Genomic DNA, 22,414 nt, shown 5'->3' with positions numbered 1-22,414 from the left:
CCAAAAGTGAAAATGCTGCCCCCTAGCATCAACAGGTTCTTAATATCTTGTGGAAATCACGCAGTTCTGCCTCCAGGTCAAGATTCATGACAAACATCAACCTGCGACTGTTTGTTTTCACAATTAACATGCCTTTTCTTGTTTCAATTATGTTTTATTATGAAAAATACAATATCTTTTTGTATACTTGTACAACTAAATGAACTAAAATCACATTTTATTTGTCACATACACATGGTTAGCAGATGTTAATGCGAGTTTAGTGAAATGCTTGTGCTTCTAGTCCCAACAATCCTTATATACACAAGTGTAAAGGGATAAAGAATATGTACATAAACATACATGAATGAGTGATGGTACAGAGCGGCATAGGCAAGATGCAGTAGATGGTATAGATTACAGTATATACATATGAGATGAGTAATGTACGGTATGTAAACATTATATTAATTGGCATTGTAAAGTGGCTAGTGATGCATTTTTTCCATAATTTTCCATCAATTCCCATTATTAAAGTGGCTGGAGTTGAGTCAGTGTGTTGGCAGCAGCCACTCAATGTTAGTGGTGGCTGATAAACAGTCTGATGGCCTTGAGATAGAAGCTGTTTTTCAGTCTCTCGGTCCCAGCTTTGATGCACCTGTACTGACTTCGCCTTCTGGATGATAGCGGGGTGAACAGGCAGTGTCTCGGTGGTGATGATGCACCTGTACTGACTTCGCCTTCTGGATGATAGCGCCTTCAGGTGGATGATGTCCTTGATGATCTTTATGGCCTTTCTGAACAGGCAGTGGATGTGGATGTGGAGTGAACAGGCAGTGGATCAGGTGGATGTTGTCCTTGATGATCTTTATGGCCTTTCTGCGACATCAGCAGTGTATGTGGAGCGTAGGTCCATATATAATTGTACTATTTGTTATTCAACATAAAAGACGTACAACAAATGATCACATTGGTATTTTAACGGTGTTATTATTTAAATTGTTTACATTTAAGAGTTTAATTGTTTGTTTAAATTTAAGAGTTTAAATGTTTAAATTTAAGAGTTTAAATGTTTAAACAGAGGATACATCTAAAACAGTATAAAACAAAATGATAAACAGAGGATCCATCTAAAACAGTATAAAACAAGTGCAGTATGTTCTGAGAATGTTACTTTAACGTCAACTCATAACGTCACACTATAACTTCATGGGAGTCTTGTGGAAAGACTGCATGTTGTTTTGGTGGGATTGTGTGACGTCTTCATCAACATTTGCAGAATATTCCTGTAATATTTTCACCTCTTGTCAGACGCCAACAGTCTAGTCGGCTACAGACATTCATAAGGAGTTCTAGTAGTTTATTTGCCATTTGCAGGTATTAAAAGTAATACATACATTGTAATTCCTTGTTGGATCTCTCTCACATATAAGACAGTACATACCAGAGGAGGCTGGTGAGGGGAGGATGGCTCATAATAATGTCTGGAACAGAGTGAATGTAATGGAACACATGGAAACCACGTGTTTGATACCATTCCACTTATTCCCCTCCAGCCATTACAAGCCTGTCCTCCCCAATTAAGGTCCCACCAACCTCCTTTGGTACAAACACAAACAGTAAAATATATCGTAAAAAATGCAAAGTGGTGAAAGATCAGAAAAGGAACCAAAAGGTTCAGTCATGTTCTAATAGTCTGATGAAAACAGTTTAGGTTGATGATTTAACAGGCAGATAGAACTGGGATAGAAGCTGTTCTAGAACCTGCAATCCAGAAACTGATTAAACAGGCAGATAGAACTGGGATAGAAGCTGTTCCAGAACCTGTGGTCCAGAACTGATTTAACAGGCAGATAGAAATGGGATAGAAGCTGTTCCAGAACCTGTGGTCCAGAATTGATTTAACAGGCAGATAGAACTGGGAACTGTTCTAGAAGCTGTTCAACCACTGGTCCTCATGAGACTGGTGCCCTGCATGGCTATTTCTCCATTGGATTTTTTCAGGTGAAGTGATATCTGTGTTTGTAGGACCGCTTAGTGATGGAATAATGTGTCTGTTTGTTCAGAAATGATGGTCCTCATTGTTCTAGAACCTGAGATCCAGAAACTTGAAGGTCCTGTGTCAAGGTCCTCACAATTATAGGAAGACGTGTGTGTGTGTGTGTGTCCAGTGTGTGTGTGTGTGTCCAGTGTGTGTGTGTGTGTGTGTGTGTGTGTCCAGTGTGTTTGTGTCCAGTGCTTGTATCCAGTGTGTTTATGTGTCCAGTGTGTGTGTGTTTGTGTGTACAGTATGTGTGTGTGTGTGTGTGTGTGTGTATGAGTCCAGTGTGTGTGTGTGTGTGCGTGTCCAGTGTGTGTGTGTGTGTGTGTGTGTGTGTGTGTGTGTGTGTGTGTGTGTGTGTGTGTGTGTGTGTGTGTGTGTGTGTGTGTGTGTGTGTGTGTCCAGTGTGTGGGCGTGTGTCCAGTGTGTGTGTGTGTTTGTGTGTCCAGTGTGTGTGTGTGTGTGTGTGTGTGTGTTTCCTGTGTGTGTGTCAGTATGTGTGTGTGTGTTTGTGTCATGTTATTATTTACAGGGACACTGAGGAGTCATAATCAAACCCAAACCCTGGATAGAGAGGCTCAGTGAATGTGGAGGTGAATGTGATCAGGTGGGTCAGTGTGTCAGAGGAGGCTCTATAGAAGGACAGAGTGCCGGCTGGCCAGTCCAGATACACTCCTACTCTGTGGGAGCTGGAGGGGGGGACGTCTATGGTAGTGAGATTATTATTGTGCCAGGCAATGTAACTGTGGTCAGAGCAGACCAGACTCCAGGACTTGTCATTACATCCAAGATAACAGTCCTCACCACCTCCTCTCCTGTTGATTCCTTTATATGTCACTCCTATATCAGCCCTTCTCCCACTCCACTCTACCTCCCAGTAACAGCGCCCAGTCAGACCCTCTCTACACAGCACCTGTCCACAGTCCTCAAATCTCTCTGGGTGACCAGGATACGGCTGCTCCTCTGTCCTCCATGTCACCTTTCTGTTCTCCTCAGACAGAGAGAGGAGTCTGTCTACTGTGTTTGGGTCCAGTGTGAGATCACAGACATCTGATGGATGAAACCAGACACATATTAGAAATCATCATCATTCACATTAGAATGTTAACTCACTTTTTCACTAATTCATTTAATGTCGATGTTTCTAGGTATCAAAAGGAGAAGTTAAGGTAACTTGAGACTTGTTGAATGATCATATGTTATACTGTAGGGTAATATAAAACACACTTATTCCCATTACTTACACACACACACAAACACACGCACACACACACACACACACACACACACACACACACACACACACACACACACACATTGTCAAAGCAACTCTTTGTAAACTTTGGTGTCCCTGATTTCTGCTTCTGTAGAACTACAGCTGATATTTAATATGACCAAGTCAGTAATGATGGTGGTCTTTGACTTTGACTTAAACTAATGCTGCAAGTGAAACCAAGACATTCAAAACAGGAAATGCCCCAGATTTTGAATCGCTGTGATGTTCCAGTGTCTCCTTATATATAGTCATGGGAATGAGCTTACACTTTCTGTCATTTCCCAAGGTGTGTGCAGCATTGTGATGTATTTGTAGGCATATCATTGGAAGATTGACCATAAAGGGCTACATTTACCAGGTGCTCGCTTAGTATCCTCAAATTTGCAATTGCCGTAATCTCCAACTGCATGTATTTTTCCTTTTGTTTCAGAGGAGAAACCCAACTGGCACGAATGACTTATCATCGAATAGATGACTTATCATCGAATAGATGACTTATCATCGAATAGATGACTTATCATCGAATAGATAAGTGAAAAACATGAGGATTGATTCTAAACAACGTTTGCCATGTTTCTGTCGATATTATGGAGTTAATTTGGAAAAAAGTTTGGCGTTGTAATGACTGAATTTTCTGGGTTTTTCTTGGCCAAACGTGATGAACAAAACGGAACGATTTCTCCTACACAAATAATCTTTTTTGGAAAAACTGAACATTTGCTATCTAACTGAGAGTCTCCTCATTGAAAACATCCGAAGTTCTTCAAAAGGGTAAATTATTTTATTTGAATGCTTTTCTTGTTTTTGTGAAAATGTTGCCTCACTGAATGCTGAATGCATGCTATGCTATGCTAGCTATCAATACTCTTACACAAATGCTTGTGTAGCTGTGGTTGAAAAGCACATTTTGAAAATCTGAGATGACAGTGTTGTTAACAAAAGGCTAAGCTTGTGAGCCAATATATTTATTTCATTTCATTTGCGATTTTCATGAATAGTTAACGGTGCGTTATGCTAATGAGCTTGAGGCTATGATTCACGGCTCCCGGATACGGGATTGCTTTCGGCAGCTTGAGGTTAACTAGCCTGATGAGTCAAAAATGTCTGATATGAACATTGACATAAAGCCTCTACATACTTGAGTTTCTCCAGTCTGCAGTGTGGATCCTCCAGTCCAGCAGAGAGCAGTCTGACTCCTGAGTCTCCTGGGTGATTGTAGCTCAGATCCAGCTCTCTCAGGTGTGAGGTTTGTCTCCAGAGCTGAGACCAGAAAGCACAGCCTTCCTCTGTGACTAGACAGCCTGACAGCCTGCAAAAGAGTCAAATCATATTAAAATCACACTGCTATTCTTTGGTGGTGAAAATAGTGACAGATATTTTTCTACATATTCTGTACTTCCGGCGCCGACAGATGGCCGCCTCGCTCGCGTTCCTAGGAAGCTATGCAGTTTTTTGTTTTTTACGTGTTATTTCTTACATTAGTACCCAAGGTCATCTTAGGTTTCATTACATACAGCCGAGAAGAACTACTGTATATAAGATCAAGCGTCAACTCACCATCAGTATGACCAAGAATATGTTTTTCGCGATGCGGATCCTGTGTTCTGCCTTACAAACAGGACGGAATGGATCGTATGCAGCGACCCAAAAAAACGACTCTGAAAAAGAGGAAACTTAACGGTCTTCTGGTCAGACTACGGAGACGGGACATCGTGCCCACTTCCTAACATTCTTCTTGCCAATGTCCAGTCTCTTGACAACAAGGTTGATGAAATCCGAGCAAAGGGTAGCATTCCAGAGGGACATCAGAGATTGTAACGTTCATGCTTCACGGAAACATGGCTCACTGGAGAGACGCTATCCGACGGTGCAGCCAACGGGTTTCTCACGCATCGCGCCCGACAGAAACAAACACATTTCTGGTAAGAAAGAGGGTGGGGGTGTATGCCTTATATTAACGAGGCATGGTGCATTGAAAAGAAACATACAGAACTCCAATCCTTCTGTTCACCTGATTTAGAATTCCTCACAATCAAATGTAGACATTATCTACCAAGACAATTCCGTTTATAATCACAGCGTATATATCCCCCCCAAACAGACACATCGATGGCTCTGAACGAACTTTATTTAACTCTTTGCAAACTGGAAACCATTTTATCCGGAGGCTGCATTCATCATTTGTTGGGGATTTTAACAAGGCTAATCTGAAAACAAGACTCCTAAATTTTTATCAGCATATCGATTGCGCAACCAGGGGCGGAAAAAACCTTGGATCACTGTTACTCCTAACTTCCCGCGGCGCATATAAGGCCCTGCCCCGCCCCCCTTTCGGAAAAGCTGACCACGACTCCATTTTGCTGATACCTGCCTACAGACAAAAGCTAAAAAGAAGCTCCCACGCTGAGGTCTGTCCAACGCTGGTCCGACCAAGCTGACTCCACACTCCAAGACTGCTTCCATCACGTGGACTGGGATATGTTTCGTGCGTCAAATAACAACATTGACGAATACGCTGATTCGGTGTGCGAGTTCATTAGAACGTGCATTGAAGATGCCGTTCCATAGCAATGATTAAAACATTCTAACCAGAAACTTTGGATTGATGGCAGCATTCGTGAAACTGAAAGCGCGAACCACTGCTTTCAATCAGGGCAAGGTGTCTGGTAACATGACTGAATACAAACAATGCAGCTATTCCTCCGTAAGGCTATCAAACAAGCTAAGCGTCCAGTACAGAGACAAAGTAGAATCCCAATTCAACGTCTCAGACACAAGAGGCATGTGGCAGGGTCTACAGTCAATCACGGACTACAGGAAGAAATCCAGCCCAGTCACGGACCAGGATGTCTTGCTCCCAGGCAGACTAAATAACTTTTTTGCCCGCTTTGAGGACAATACAGTGCCACTGACACTGCCTGCAACGGAAAAATGCGGACTCTCCTTCACTGCAGCCGAGGTGAGTAAAACATTTAAACATGTTACCCCCGCAGGGCTGCAGGCCCAGACGGCATCCCCAGCCGCGCCTCAGAGCATCGCAGACCAGCTAGCTGGTGTGTTCCACGGACATATTCAATCAATCACTATACCAGTCTGCTGTTTCCCACATGCTTCAAGAGGGCCACCATGGATTTCCTGTTCCCAAGAAAGCTAAAAAGCTGAGCTAAACGACTACCGCCCTGTAGCACTCACTTCCGTCATCATGAAGTGCTTTGAGAGACTAGTCAAGGACCATATCACCTCCACCCTACCTGACACCCTAGACCCACTCCAATTTGCTTACCGCCCAAATAGGTCCACAGACGATGCAATCTCAACCACACTGCACACTGCCCTAACCCATCTGGACAAGAGGAATACCTATGTGAGAATGCTGTTCATCGACTACAGCTCGGCATTCCAACACCATAGTACCCTCCAAGCTCGTCATCAAGCTCGAGACCCTGGGTCTCGACCCCGCCCTGTGCAACTGGGTACTGGACTTCCTGACGGGCCGCCCCCAGGTGGTGAGGGTAGGTAATAACATCTCCTTCCCTGATCCTCAACACTGGGGCCCCACAAGGGTGCGTTTCTGAGCCCTCTCCTGTACTCCCTGTTCACCCACGACTGCGTGGCCACGCACGCCTCCAACTCAATCATCAAGTACACGGACGACACAACAGTGGTAGGCTTGATTACCAACAACGACGAGACGGCCTACAGGGAGGGGAGGTGAGGGCCTCGGAGTGTGGTGTCAGGAAAATAACCTCACACTCAACGTCAACAAAACTAAGGAGATGATTGTGGACTTCAGGAAACAGCAGAGGGAACACCCCTATCCACATCGATGGAACAGTAGTGGAGAGAGTAGCAAGTTTTAAGTTCCTCGGCATACATCACAGACAAACTGAATTGGTCCACTCACACAGACAGCATCGTGAAGAAGGCGCAGCAGCGCCTCTTCAGCCTCCAGGAGGCTGAAGAAATTAAAACTTGTCACCAAAAGCACTCCACAAACTTCTACAGATGCACAATCGAGAGCATCCTGGCGGGCTGTCACCGCCTGGTCGGCAACTGCTCCACCCTCAGCATCCGGCTCTCCAGAGGGTAGTGAAGGTCTGCGCATCCTGGGAGCAAAACTACCTGCCCTCCAGGACACCTCACCACCCGATGTTACCAGGAAGGCCATAAAGATCATCAAGGACATCAACCACCCGAGCCACTACCTAACTCACCCCGCTATCATCCAGAGAGCGAGGTCAGTACAGGTGCATCAAAGCTGGGACCGAGAGACTGAAAAAACAGCTTCTATCTCAAGGCCATCAGACTGTTAAACAGCCACCACTAACATTGGTGGCTGCTGCCAACTACTAGCACAGCTCACTCCAGCCACTTTAATAATGGGAATTGATGGAAATGATGTAAATATATCACTAGCCACTTTAACAAATGCTACCTTATACTGTTACTTACCCTACATTATTCATCTCATATGCATACGTATATACTGTGCTCTATATCATCGAATGCATCCTTATATATTCATGTATCACTAGCCACTTTAACTATGCCACTTTGTTTACATACTCATCTCATATGTATATACTGTACTCGATACCATCTGCTGTATCTTGCCTATGCTGCTCTCTGTACCATCACTCATTCATCTCCTTACCTTCTTTATCACATACACTGTGTATAAGACAGTAGTTTAGGAATTATTGATTCGATTACTTGTTGGTTATTACTGCATTGTCGGAACTAGAAGCACAAGCATTTCGCTACACTCGCATTAACATCTGCTAATCATGTGTATGTGACAAATAAAATTTGATTTGATTTTGATTTGATTTGATATTCAGATACATCAGTGTCCTGAAACCTGCCACATCTATTCATTTATGAATGTATCATTATTATAAATGACACATTTTCAAGTATTGTCGATAGAAAGATGCATATTAACAAATATTTGAGTGGACTGACCAGACCAGTTTAAAAAGTATCAGTCAAAAGACAGACAGTGAGGTATCAGATTTAGATTGTATTGAGTATACAGTCCACCATATCTATTTAGACAGTGAGGTATCAGATTTAGATTGTATTGAGTATACAGTCCATATCTATTTAGACAGTGAGGTATCAGATTTAGATTGTATTGAGTATACAGTCCACACCATATCTATTTTGACAGTGAAGCTAACATTTTAAATGTGGCTCTATACTCCAACATTTTGTGTTTCAGATCAAATGTTTTGTATGAGTGACAGTATATAACCTTTTTTTGCAGGGTATTTTCATACATATCTGTTTCACTGTTTAGAAAAATAAAAGCACTTTATGTATCTAGTCCCCCTATTTGAAGAAGTCATAAGTATTCTGAACTATTAACTCAGAGTGTATTAAAGTCATTGAAAATGTAGTGTTTGGTCCCCCTAATCATTGAACGTAATGCCTACATCAAGCTTGTGACTCAAACTCGTTGATTGCATTTGCAGTTTGTTTTTGTTGTTTTTATAGGTAATATTTTTCCCAGTATTAAAATGGTGGTGATGTCTGGAGAAATGTTCTTTCTAAGTAGAAACATGTTTCTAAAACACTACTAAATTAATCCTGTTGATGCCTTGATTAATACAAATCATTTACGAATCAATGTGTCTGTCAGTGTCTCCTGACCCCTCCTGTCTCAGCCTCCAGTATTTATGCTGCAGTAGTTTATGTGTCGGGGGCTGGGGTCAGTTTATTATATCTGGAGTACTTCTCCTGTCCTATTCGGTGTCCTGTGTGAATTTAAGTATACTCTCTCTAATTCTCTCTTTTCTCTCTTTCTTTTCTCTCTCGGAGGACCTGAGCCCTATGACCATGCCTCAGGACTACCTGAATGATGACTCCTTGCTGTCCCCAGTCCACCTGGCAGTGCTGCTGCTCCAGTTTCAACTGTTCTGCCTTATTATTATTGGACCATGCTGGTCATTTATGAACATTTGAACATCTTGGCCATGTTCTGTTATAATCTCCACCGACATAGCCAGAAGGACTGGCCACCCCATAGCCTGGTTCCTCTCCAGGTTTCTTCCTAGGTTTTTGCCTTTCTAGAGAGTTCTTCCTAGCCACCGTGCTTCTACACCTGCATTGTTTGTTGTTTGGAGTTTTAGGCTGGGTTTCTGTACAGCACTTTGAGATATCAGCTTATGTACGAAGGGCTATATAAATACATTTGATTTGATTTGATTAATAATAATGAGTGAGAATATTACAGAGGCTACAACAAAACATACTAATCTCTCACCATTAACCTCAAATAAAAGGTGACATTCTGTACTGTCACCTAATATGAAACATTCTATCTCAAATCGAAAATACTGGACCATAGCACCACATTTAAAACTGTAAGCTTCACTGTCCTAACACATATGGTGTGGACTATGTGTGCCTGGTAAACACATGGATCTGGTGAACAGTTATCACTTGTTGACCAACTACAGGAATACTGACCTCAGAGTCTCCAGTTTACAGAGGATTCCCCAGTCCAGCAGAGAGCAGCTCCACTCCTGAATCCTTCCAGGTCATTATTTACTCAGATCTCTCTCAGGTGTGAGGGGTTTGACCTCAGAGCTGAGACCAGAAAGCACAGCCTTCCTCTGTGACTAGACAGCCTGACAGCCTGCAAAGTCAAATCATATTAATATCACACTGATATTATTTGGTGGTGAAAATAGTGGCAGTATATTTTTTTCCAACATATTCACATATATCAGTGTCCAAACCTGCCATATCTATTCATAAATGAATGTATCGTTATTAGAAATGATAAATTATCAAAGTATTGCCTGCAGATAGAAACATGCAAGTACAAATATTTGAGTAGACTGACCAGACCAGTTTAAAAAGCAGTATCAGTCAAAAGACAGACAGTGAGGTATCAGATGTAGATTGTATTGAGTATACAGTCCTCACCATATCTATTTAGACAGTGAGGTATCAGATTTAGATTGTATTGAGTATACAGTCCACACCATATCTATTTAGACAGTGAGGTATCAGATTTAGATTGTATTGAGTATACAGTCCACGCCATATCTATTTTGACAGTGAGGTATCAGATTTAGATTGTATTGAGTATACAGTCCACGCCATATCTATTTTGACAGTGAGGTATCAGATTTAGATTGTATTTAGTATACAGTCCACACCATATCTATTTTGACAGTGAGGTATCAGATTTAGATTGTATTGAGTATACAGTCCACAACATAACATTTTGGATTTCATTTTGGATTTCAGATCACATGTTTCATATGAGGTGACAGTATATAATGTCACCTTTTATTTGAAAAGGATATTTTAATACATATCCTGTTTCACCATTTAGAAAAATAAATCACTTTATGTATCCAGCCCCCTCTTTGAAGAAGTCATAAGTATTCTGACCAAGTCACTAAGGTCTATTAAAGTAGTCAAAAGAATAGTATTTGGTCTGATATTCCTTTAATGCAATGAGGACATCAAGCCTGTGACTCAAACTCATTGATTGCATTTGCAGTTTGTTTTGCCCAATATTAAAATGGTGGATGATGACTGGAGTAAATGTTTTTCTTAGTGAGCGGACAACATGTTTCTAAACACCACTAAATGAATCCTGATGATGCCATTATGAAGAAAAATAATAAATGAATCATTAATAATAATGAGTGAGACAGTTACAGAGGCTACAACAAAACATGCTAACCTCTCACATTATCAACAACAGAGACTACAACAAAACATACTAACCTCTCACCATTACCAATAACAGAGGCTTCAACAAAACATGCTAACCTCTCAACATTACCAATAACAGGAGAGGTTAAATTATTTTGCTGACCTTTGTGCCTCTATAACTTTGTAATTCGACATTATTCAAGATTCATTCCTGATTATTCATCATCATAGTAGCATCCACATGAATGTAGAAGTGTTCAGAAACATCTTCTATTCTTACTGACAATACAAGTGAAGTGACTCCAAAATTACAGGACATTATTCACCATTCAGTTTCTATTAAGAAAAACATCCAAAACACAACAAGACAAACTGCAAATTAATTCAACAAGTTAGTAGATGTACAAGCTTGATGTAATCACTACGGCAGGCATGGAATATGGGACCAAATACTAAAACAAATTGAGTAAATTATTTTGTCCAAATAATTTTGACTTTTTCAAATGGGACAACTACATACATAGGGTGCTTTCATTTCTAAGCGGTAAAAATATAAGTATGAAAACCTTTTTTCCCACCTTTATTTAACCAGGTAGGCCAGTTGAGAACACCTTTATTTAACCAGGTAGGCCAGTTGAGAACACCTTTATTTAACCAGGTAGGCCAGTTGAGAACACCTTTATTTAACCAGGTAGGCCAGTTGAGAACACCTTTATTTAACCAGGTAGGCCAGTTGAGAACACCTTTATTTAACCAGGTAGGCCAGTTGAGAACACCTTTATTTAACCAGGTAGGCCAGTTGAAACACGTTTATTTAACCAGGTAGGCCAGTTGAGAACACCTTTATTTAACCAGGTAGGCCAGTTGAGAACACCTTTATTTAACCAGGTAGGCCAGTTGAGAACACCTTTATTTAACCAGGTAGGCCAGTTGAGAACACCTTTATTTAACAAGGCAGGCCAGTTGAGAACAAGTTCTCATTTACAACTGCAACCTGGCCAAGACAAAAGCAAAGCAGTGTGACACAAACAACAACACAGAGTTACACATGGAATAAAAGTAATTTCAATTTAGCACTGGATTGATAGTTGTGCAGATGAGGATGTGCAAGTAGAAATACTGGTGTGCAAAAGCAGAAAAACAAAAACAAATCTGGGGATGAGGTAGGTAGTTGGTTGGATGGGCTATTTACAGATGGGCTGTGTACAAGTGCAGCGATCTGAAAGCTGATGCTTAAAGTTAATGAGGGACATAATAAGTCTCGAACTTCAGTGATTTTAGCAATTCATTCCAGTCATTTGGCAGCAGATAACTGGACGGAAGGCAGCCAAAGGAGGTGTTGGCTTTGGGGATGACCAGTGAAATATACGAGTGCCTTGCAGTATTATTCGGCCCCCTTGAACTGCGACCTTTTGCCACATTTCAGGCTTCAAACATAAAGATATAAAACTGTATTTTTTTGTGAGAATCAACAACAAGTGGGACACAATCATGAAGTGGAACGACATTTATTGGATATTTCAAACTTTTAACAAATAAAAAACTGAAAAATTGGGCGTGCAAAATTATACAGCCCCCTTAAGTTAATACTTTGTGCGCCACCTTTTGCTGCGATTACAGCTGTAAGTCGCTTGGGGTATGTCTCTATCAGTTTGCACATCGAGAGACTGAAATTTTTCCCATTCCTCCTTGCCAAAACAGCTCAAGATCAGTGAGGTTGGATGGAGAGCATTTGAACAGCAGTACTTTAGCAAGGCACTGTACCTGCTGGGCGCCTGCTACTAGGTGCTGCTATGGTGACCAGTGAGCTGAGATAAGGCGTGGCTTTACCCTAGCAAAAAAGACTTATAGATGACCTGGAGCCAGTGGGTTTGGCAACGAATATGTAGCGAGTACAAGCCAAAGAGAGCATACAGGTCGCAGTGGTGGGTAGTATAAGGGCCTTGGTGACAAAACGGATGGCACTGTGAAAGAATGCATCCAATTTGCTGAGTAGAGTGTTGGAGGTAAATGACATCGCCCAAGTCAAGGATCGGTAGGATAATCAGTGTTACGAGGGTATGTTCAGCATGAGTGAAAGGCTTTGTTTGCAAAATAGGAAGCTGATTCTAGACTTAATTTTGGATCAAAATGTTTAATATTGTGTCTGGAAGGAGAGTTTACAGTCTAGCCAGACACCTAGGTATTTATAGTTGTCCACATATTCTAAGTCAGGAGCTGTCCAGAGTAGTGATGCTCGTTGGGCGGGCGGGTGCGGGTGATCGGTGATCGGTTGAAGAGCATGCATTTCATTTAACTAGCATTTAAGAGGAGATGGAGGCCACAGAAGGAGTGTTGTATGGCATTGAAGCTTGTTTGGGGGTTTGTTAACACAGTGTTCAAATAAGGGCCAGATGTACACAGAATGGTGTCGTCTGCGTAGAGGTGGATCAAACAATCACCGCAGCAAGAGAGACATCATTGATATACAGTATACAGAGAAAATAATCGTCCCGAGAATTGAACTCAGGGCACCCCCATAGAGACTGCCAGAGGTCTGGACAACCGGCCCTCCGATTTGACACACTGAACTCTGTCTGAGAAGTAGTTGGTGAACCAGGCGAGGCAGTCATTTGAGAAACCAAGGCTGTTGAGTCTGCCAATAAGAAAATGGTGATTGACAGAGTCGAAAGTCTTGGCCAGGTTGAAGAAGACATGCACAGCACTGTCTTTTATCGATGGAAGTTATGATATCATTTGTGACCTTGAGCATGGCTGAGGTGCAGCCGCGTGACCAGCTCGGAAACCTGATTGCATAACGGAGAAAGTATAGTGGGATTCGAAATGGTCGGTGATCTGTTTGTTCAATTGGCTTTCAAAGACTTTAGAAGGGCAGGGCAGGATGGACATAGGTCTGCAACAGTTTGGGTCTAGAGTGTCTCCCCATTTGAAGAGGGTGACCACGGCCTCTTTCAATCTCTAGGAATCTCAGGCAATACGAAAGAGGTCGAACAGACTAGTAATAGGGGTTGCAACAATGCTCGCAAATACTTTTACGAAGAGAGGGTCCAGATTGTCTAGACCAGTTGATTTGTAGGATCCAGATTTTGCAGCTCTATCAGACCATCAGCTCTCTGATTTGGGTGATGGAGATGCGGGGGTGGGGGTGGCCTTGGGCCAGTTGCTTTGGGGGATGCAGAGCTTTTGGCTGGGTTTGGGGTCGCCAGGTGGAAAGTATGGCCAGCCGTAGAGAAATGCTTCTTGAAATTCTCAATTATCGTGGAATTATTGGTGGTGACAGTGTTTCCTAGCCTCAGTGCAGTGGGCAGCTGGGAGGAGGTGCTCTCATTCTCCATGGACTTTACAGTGTCCCAAAACTTTTTGGAATTAGTACTGCAGGGATGAAAATTTTTGTTTGAAAGAGCTAGCTTTGCTTTGCTAACTGACTGGGTATGTTGGTTCTTGACTTCCCTGAAAAGTTGCATATCGCGGGGACTATAAGATGCTAGTGCAGTACGCCACAGGATATGTTTGTGCTGGAAAAGGGCAGTCAAGTCTGGAGTGAAACAAGGGCTACATCTCTTCTTAGTTCTACATTTTTTGAAAGGTGAATGCTTATTTAAGATTTTTATTTAAAAATATATATATTTAACCTTTATTTAACTCGGCAAGTCAGTTAAGAACTAATTCTTATTTACCATGATGGCCTACACCGGCCAAACTCTGGCAACACTGGGCCAACTGTGCGCCGCCCTCAGATGCGCTTCGCCTATGCCATGATTGGGAGAATCTCTCAATCACGGCTGGTTGTGGTACAGTGTCATCTGTATCACAACCAGGCATTCTCTACTGACGGGATGAGGTCAATATCGTTCCAGGATACCCGGGTCAGGTCGATTAGAAAGGCCTGCTTGCTGAAGTGTTTTAGGGAGCATTCGGTACTGTCTCCTAATATGAAACAAATCCAAAATGTTGGTGGCGAGACCTACAAGCCACAGTGTCTCGAACCCACTGTGAAATTTGGTGGATGATCGGTGATGATCTGGGGTGCTTCAGCAAGTCTTCAATCAGGCAGATTTATCTTTGTGAAGGACGCATGAATCAAGCCACGTACAAGGTTCTCAGAAAAACATAAATTTGAAAGACTGGTGGAGGGCATTCCAAGATGCTTAAAAGCTGTGTTTGAAAATCAGGCTTATTCCACCAAATATTGATGACTGAACTCTTCCTAAGTTAAAACATTAGTATTGTGTTATTTAAAAATATTTAACTTATTGTCATTAAATGTTCTGAATGACAATATTATTGGAGGGGATTTGTGAGACATGTTGTCAGAAGAAGATAGAATAAAACAAAAATGTTAATTTCACCCAAACACCTATAAATAGTAAAACCAGAGAAGCTGATAACTTTGCAGTGCTCTCTTAATTTTCTTAAGGGCTGTATGTGAATGAAAATCTTTAAATAAAAGGTGACATTCTGTACCCACCGAATATGAAACATTCTATACCAAATCCAAAATGTTGGAGGATAGCACCACATTTAAAACTGTAAACCTCACTGTCCAATCACATTTGGTGTGGACTATGTGTGTCTGGTAAACACATGTGGATCTGGTGAACAGTTATCACTTGTTGACCAACTACAGGAATACTGACCTCAGAGTCTCCAGTTTACAGTGGGGATTCCCCAGTCCAGCAGAGAGCAGCTTCACTCCTGAATCCTTCAGGTCATTGTTACTCAGGTCCAGCTCTCTCAGGTGGGAGGGGTTTGACTCCAGAGCTGAGACCAGAGAAGCACAGCCTTTCTCTGTGACTCCACAGCCTGACAGCCTGACAAAGAGATCATCATGAATTCACAAACACACTGTTAATTTAACACCAGTAGTGTAGAAGGACAATGGCAGATGCATTTGGTTAATTATCGAAAAACAACATATAGATTCATTTTCCCGTCTCCAAGAATTGTATGTTATGTTGATAATGTTATAATAATGTGAAAATCAATGCATTCAGTTTGTTTTTCAATATGTATTTTTTTCAAAAAATTAATATTGCTTCTTGATGATGAGTTCTTTATATGTAATTTTATTTATCTCACAGAACAGCTCTGGATGCTTTGACCACTGGCAGCAGCCTCAGAAGACCTTCCTCTGATCTGGAGCATTTCTTCAGTCAAACACATCCAGCCTTTTCTGAAGTTTCTCTGCAACACAAAGACCAGAGCTGACCACTGTGCAGGTGACAGGTTGGGTTTTGAGAGACTTCCTGATCTCAGGTATCTTTGGATCTCCTCCACAAGAGAATGGTCATTCAGTTCATTCAGACAGTGGAACAGATTGATGCACCTTCTGGAGAGGGATTCTCCCTGATCTTCTCTTTGATGTACTTGACTGTTTCTTCATGGGTCTGTGAGCTGCTTCTTGTCTTTGTCAGTAGACCTCGTAAGTGCTTCTACTGGACTCCAGTGAGAGGCCCAGAAGGAAGCGGAGGAAAAGGTCCAGGTTTCCGTCTCACATCGTAAGGCTTTATCCACAGCACTCTTGTAGAAAGTAACTTCAGGTTCGTTCTTTTGTTTGAAATTTGTCCATTAGATTCTCATTGTTGTTGATGAATGAGAGGAACACATATACAGCAGCCAGAAACTCCTGAATACCAGATGAACAAAGCAGTACACCTTGTCCTGGTACAGCCCACATTCCTCTTTTAAAGAGCTGTGTGCACAATCCTGAGTACACTGAGGCTTCATTGACATCAATGCCTGACTCTTTCAGGTCTTCTTCATAGAAAATCAGATTGCCTCTTCACAAGCCAGCTGAAAAGCCAGTTTTCCCAGTGACAGAATGCTCCTTTATTCCAGTGGACCTGTCTCTTCTTTCCCAAGATACTTTTCATTCTTCTGTTTGGTATGAAACACAACAAGGTTTGTGTACATCTCAGTCAGTGTCTTGGGCATCTCTTCTCTCTTATGTTTCAGCATGTGTTCAAGGACTGTTGCAGAAATCCAACAGAAGACTGGAATGTGGCACATGATGTGGAGGCTCCTTGATGTCTTTATGTGTGAGATGATTCTGTTGGCCAGGTCTTCATCACTGAATCTCTTCCTGAAGTACTCCTCCTTCTGTGGGTCATTGAACCCTCGTACCTCTGTCAATTGGTCAACACACCCTGAAGGGATCTTATTGGCTGCTGCAGGTCGGGTAGTTATCCAGAGGAGAGCAGAGGGAAGCAGATTTCCCTTGATGAGATTTGTCAGCAGAACATCCACTGAAGTTGACTCTGTGACGTCACAACAGATCTTGTTCTTCTGGAAGTCTAGGGGCAGTCGGCACTCATCCAGACCGTCAAAGATGAACAGAACTTTGTACTTGTCGTAGTTGGAGATTCCTGATTGTTTGGTTTCCATTGAGAAGTGATTGAGAAGTTCAATGAAAGTGTAGTTGTCCTCTTTCATCAAATTCAGCTCCCGGAAAGGCAATGAAAATACAAATTGGACATCCTGATTTGCTTTTCCTTCAGCCCAGTCCAGAATGAACTTCTGCACAGAGACTGTTTTTCCAATGCCAGCGACTCCCTTTGTCAGCACAGTTCTGATACGTTTGTCTTGTCCAGTTAAGGGTTTGAAGATGTTGTTACATTTGATTGCAGTCTCTGGCCTTGCTTGTTTCCTGGTTGTTGTCTCAATCTGTCTCAGCTCATGTTCATTATTGACCTCTCCTGTTCCACCCTCTGTGATGTAGAGCTCTGTGTAGATCTTATTGAGAAGTGTTGGGTTTCCTTGTTTAGCGATCCCCTCAAATACACATTGAACCTTCTTCTTTAGATTAGATTTGAGTTCACGTTGGCAAATCACAGCATGATCATCTGAATCTAGAAATAACACAGAGGATATCAATATTACTAGTTACTAGTTAATATTATGAATCTGTTTTAATGCCTACAGTATTGTAGGACTGTTGTAACGTTTTAAATGATAATCATTTATTATCTTAACTGACTGTATACATGTGTAAATGTTTTTATAATGCATTACAGACTGGTGTGACTGATTATATTATTATTGGTATTATTGATGGTATTATTAATTTTCTCTCTCTCTCTCTAAATTAATCACCACAACACATCCCTGCTGCTACTTGATGAGGTCACTAGGTCTTAAGGCTGCTACAATAACATTGAGTTACACAGCTACTTTAGCTGTACTTTAGATTCAGCTTTAAAATATAATAAAACAGCATTCAACATGAGGCAGACAGCTCTTACATTTCTCCAGTGCGTCAGCAAGCTGCTTCTGGTTCATTTTCCTCAGGATGTGCAGTGTGATCTTCAGAGCCCCCTCTCTGGCACTGCTCTCCTGCTTCTCATCTTCAGGGTCCACCACTTCCTTATCCTGCTTCTGACTCTCAAAGCCTTCTGGGAGTTCTGGACTAAGAATCCTCTTGAACATCTTCAGCTCGTTCTTCACAAATCTAATAATATTCTCTTCAAGCAACTGAAATAAATAAAGTAAATGAGTTAAGCATGATAATAAATGCTTTCTCATTAACACATGAATGATTGATTGACAGATCAACTTTACTTGAGGTAAACAGATACAAATGTACATAACAGGACCACATACACTGAATATGGAGTCCAGGCCTGTTTGATGACTCTGTGAAGACTGACCACTGAGAATCTCTGACTCTGATCTCTCCTGTTGGTTTCTGTAGACAAAATATGAGATTACATCTCCTCATCCAGGGAGTGCACAAACACAGACACACACAGACACACACACGCACGCACGCACGCACGCACGCACGCACGCACGCACACACACACACACACACACACACACACACACACACACACACACACACACACACACACACACACACACACACACACACACACACACACACACACACAGAGAATGTTGTGTTTGTTTAATATTGTTTTAGGACTATGGAAATGGACAATATGATTAGCCTATGGATTGGTGAAAACAACAACAACAAATGGGAAAATGGGAGAGGAGAAATGACCAGAGACAGTGTTGTTTAACTCACTGACCAGGACCCATGAATTCTTCTTACCTTTGTTCAGTAGAAAAGTCTCCTCTCTAAAGTTTAGAGGAGGTCCCATAGACTTGTCACTCTTCATGGACACACAGCTGGGAACAGGGAGGCTGGTCTCTCCTGCTTGATTGGGCTTCAACACAACAGAGACAAACATTACATCTCTCATCTACTCTGAGCTCAGATGGGGAACATAAGAATTGTTTAATTCCTAAACACTATATATCACTTTTCAGTAATGTTAGTAAATTAGCTTTTATTTTTTAAAGCATTTCTTAAAGAGATTGGTGTGTTTTTTCACTATCTAATCATGGTATGGGATTGTGCAATGACAGATATGTATTTGTTTAAAATCACTTGATGTTTTCATTTCAGAGAGACAAATCATCATGTTTTTTTTTCCGGAAAATGCTACATATTTGCCTCACTCTCAAATGTTACCGATCGGAATAATGAGGCTATAAGGAGTACCAGTACTGAGTCAATGTGCAGGGTACCGAGTAGTTGAGGTAATAATGAGACTATAAGGAGAACCAGTACTGAGTCAATGTGCAGGGTACCAGGTTGAGGTAATATTGATACTATAAGGGAGTACCAGTACTGAGTCAATGTGCAGGGTACCAGGTAGTTGAGGTAATAATGAGACGATAAGGAGTACCAGTACTGAGTCAATGTGCAGGGTACCAGGTAGCTGAGGTAATATTGAGACTATAAGGGAGCACCAGTACTGAGTCAATGTGCAGGGTACCAGGTAGCTGAGGTAATAATGAGACGATAAGGAGTACCAATACTGAGTCAATGCAGGGTACCAGGTAGTTGAGGTAATAATGAGACTATAAGGAGAACCAGTATTGAGTCAATGTGCAGGGTACCAGGCAGTTGAGGTAAATAAGGAGACGATAAGGAGTACCAATACTGAGTCAATGTGCAGGGTACCAGGTAGTTGAGGTAATAATGAGAACCAGTATTGAGTCAATGCAGTAGGGTACCAGTATTGAGTCAATGTGCAGGGGTACCAGGTAGTTGAGGTAATAATTGAGATACCAGTACTGAGTCAATGAGACGATAAGGAGAACCAGTACTGAGTCAATGTGCAGGGGTACCAGGTAGTTGAGGTAATAATGAGACTATAAGGAGTACCAGTACTGAGTCAATGCAGGGTACCAGGAAGTTGAGGTAATAATGACACTATATGTGCAGGGGTACTAGGTAGTTGAGGTAATACTGAGACTATAAGGGAGTACCAGTACTGAGTCAATGTGCAGGGGTACCAGGTAGTTGAGGTATGAGTAATGTGAGACAGGTAGTTGAGGTATAATGAGACTATGAGTACCAGTACTTGAGTCAATGTGCAGTGTACCAGGTAGTTGAGGTAATAATGAGACTATAAGGGGAGTACCAGTACTGAGTCAATGTGCAGGGTACCAGGTAGTTGAGGTAATATGTACATGTAGGTACACACACACACACACACACACACACACACACACCACACACACACACACACACACACACGCATACACACACACACACACACACACATACAGAGGGAATGTTGTGTTTGTTTAATATTGTTTAAGGACTATGAAATGGACGAAAGGATTAGCCTATGGGTTATGAAAACAACAACAATAAATGGGAAAATGGGTGAGGAGAAATGACTAGAGACAGTGTTGTTTAACTCACTGACCAGGACCCATGAGTTCTTCTTACCTTTGTTCAGTAGAAAAGTCTCCCGCTCTAAAGTATATAGGTTGCATCATAGACCAGTCACTCTTCATGGACACACAGCTGGGAACAGGGGAGGCTGGTCTCTCCTGCTGGATTGGTCTTCATCACAACAGAGACAAACATTACACATCTCATCTATTCTAAGCTCAGAAGGGGAAATATAAGAAGAGTTTCATTCTAAAAAGCTACATATCCATTTCCATAAATGTTGGAAAATAAGCTGTCATTGTTTACAGGAATCGGTGTGTATTTAATCTAATCATGGCATTGTGTTGTTCAGTGACAGTACTACTGTTATATTTTGCAATTCTAAGCAATTCTAAGTAATTACTACTTTTGTAAGGAATTACACATTATTCAGTACTACTGCAGTTGCTACATAATGGCAGCATAAGACCACGAATAATCCAATAATGAGATGGCAGCAATAAGACCACTAGGAGTGACATAATTGCAGGCTGGTGGAGTTGAGGTAATAATGAGACTATAAGGAGTACCAGTACTGAGTCAATGTGCAGGGTACCAGGAAGTTGAGGTAATAATGAGACTATAAGGAGTACCAGTACTGAGTCAATGCAGGGTACCAGGTAGTTGAGGTAATAATGAGACTAAGGAGTACCAGTATTGAGTCAATGTGCACAGATAGTTGAGGTAATAATGAGACTAGTAAGGAGTACCAGTACTGAGTCAATGTGCAGGGTACCAGGTAGTTGAGGTAATAATGAGACTATATGGAGAACAAGTACTGAGTCTAGTTTCCCTCCTGGATACACCACACTGAAAACTCCTGTGTGCTTCTTCCTGTCCCTTTCCACACTGCTAACACAAGAGGAAGCACTGAAACAGTATTTAACAGATTACTGTGAAGTAATATAATGATGATTCATGTTTATTATTACCTGGTTTTATGCTCATGTTTTGAAATTATACTTCATTAACATAACAATTATCAATAAGCCTGAACATTAATTCAGTTACCTCTGGTTGAGAAAAACTAAAATAGGTTTAAAGTGTTCTAGGGATACCCTACCTTAGAATTAGGTTCAAATAGGTTATACCTAGGTTAAAGTTGTTAAAAAAATAGGTTAATCAGCAGGGGTTAAGGTTAAGGTTAAGGTTAAACAGCTATACCTGTTTAGGTTAAGTTAAAAATAGGTTAATCTGTTAGGTTAAGGGTTATGTTAAGGGTTAAAATAGGTTATACATAGGTTATAGGGTTAAGGGCTAAGGTTAAAATAGGTTATACCTAGGGTTAGGGGATAAAATAGGTTATATCTAGGGTTAGGGGTTAGGGGTTAAGGTTAAAATAGGTTATACCTAGGGTTAGGGGTTAAAATAGGTTATATCTAGGGTTAGGGGTTAGGGACACGGACAGTTCTGTACGGGGACACGGACAGTGCTGTACGTGGACAGTTCTGTACGGGGACGCGGACAGTTCCAGAACGAGGACATGAGCAGTGCAACACAATCAACTAAACCCAGTCTTGACAGTGGGTTACATTAGTAATATTGATTTTTTATTATTGTGTAAAACAAACATTCAAAGTCGTATAAGTGCTGAGAATAAAGACATTTTACACTTATACGTGGGTGGGTAACTATGCATGAAGTCTCTAGTCCCACCTAGTCGGCAGATATTTATGACACCACGTGAGCTGTCCTAAGTAGG

The 22,414-nt window shown here is 41.5% G+C and overlaps 2 protein-coding genes across 2 annotated transcripts; both read right to left on the bottom strand.

The window, feature by feature from the left end:
- Nucleotides 1-2,093: 2,093 nt before the first annotated feature.
- On the bottom strand, nt 2,094-9,845 carry LOC135534465 (stonustoxin subunit beta-like). Its single transcript, XM_064961451.1, has 3 exons — nt 9,790-9,845; nt 4,418-4,605; nt 2,094-3,070 (listed from the first exon to the last, which is right to left on the bottom strand). The coding sequence occupies exons 1-3, from the start codon at nt 9,843-9,845 to the stop codon at nt 2,547-2,549; spliced, it is 768 nt and encodes a 255-aa protein (XP_064817523.1). The 3' UTR covers nt 2,094-2,546.
- Nucleotides 9,846-9,862: 17 nt separating this feature from the next.
- Nucleotides 9,863-19,083, bottom strand: LOC135534464 (NACHT, LRR and PYD domains-containing protein 6-like). Its single transcript, XM_064961450.1, has 8 exons — nt 19,033-19,083; nt 18,576-18,660; nt 18,218-18,446; nt 16,820-17,824; nt 16,186-16,244; nt 16,056-16,123; nt 15,614-15,787; nt 9,863-9,939 (listed from the first exon to the last, which is right to left on the bottom strand). The coding sequence occupies exons 3-8, from the start codon at nt 18,399-18,401 to the stop codon at nt 9,885-9,887; spliced, it is 1,545 nt and encodes a 514-aa protein (XP_064817522.1). The 5' UTR covers nt 18,402-18,446; nt 18,576-18,660; nt 19,033-19,083; the 3' UTR covers nt 9,863-9,884.
- Nucleotides 19,084-22,414: the final 3,331 nt, after the last annotated feature.

The sequence above is a fragment of the Oncorhynchus masou genome, unplaced genomic scaffold (genome assembly GCF_036934945.1).
Source record: "Oncorhynchus masou masou isolate Uvic2021 unplaced genomic scaffold, UVic_Omas_1.1 unplaced_scaffold_3446, whole genome shotgun sequence".
Classification (NCBI taxonomy): Eukaryota; Metazoa; Chordata; class Actinopteri; order Salmoniformes; family Salmonidae; genus Oncorhynchus; species Oncorhynchus masou.
This window is presented reverse-complemented; position numbering and strand designations above follow the sequence as displayed.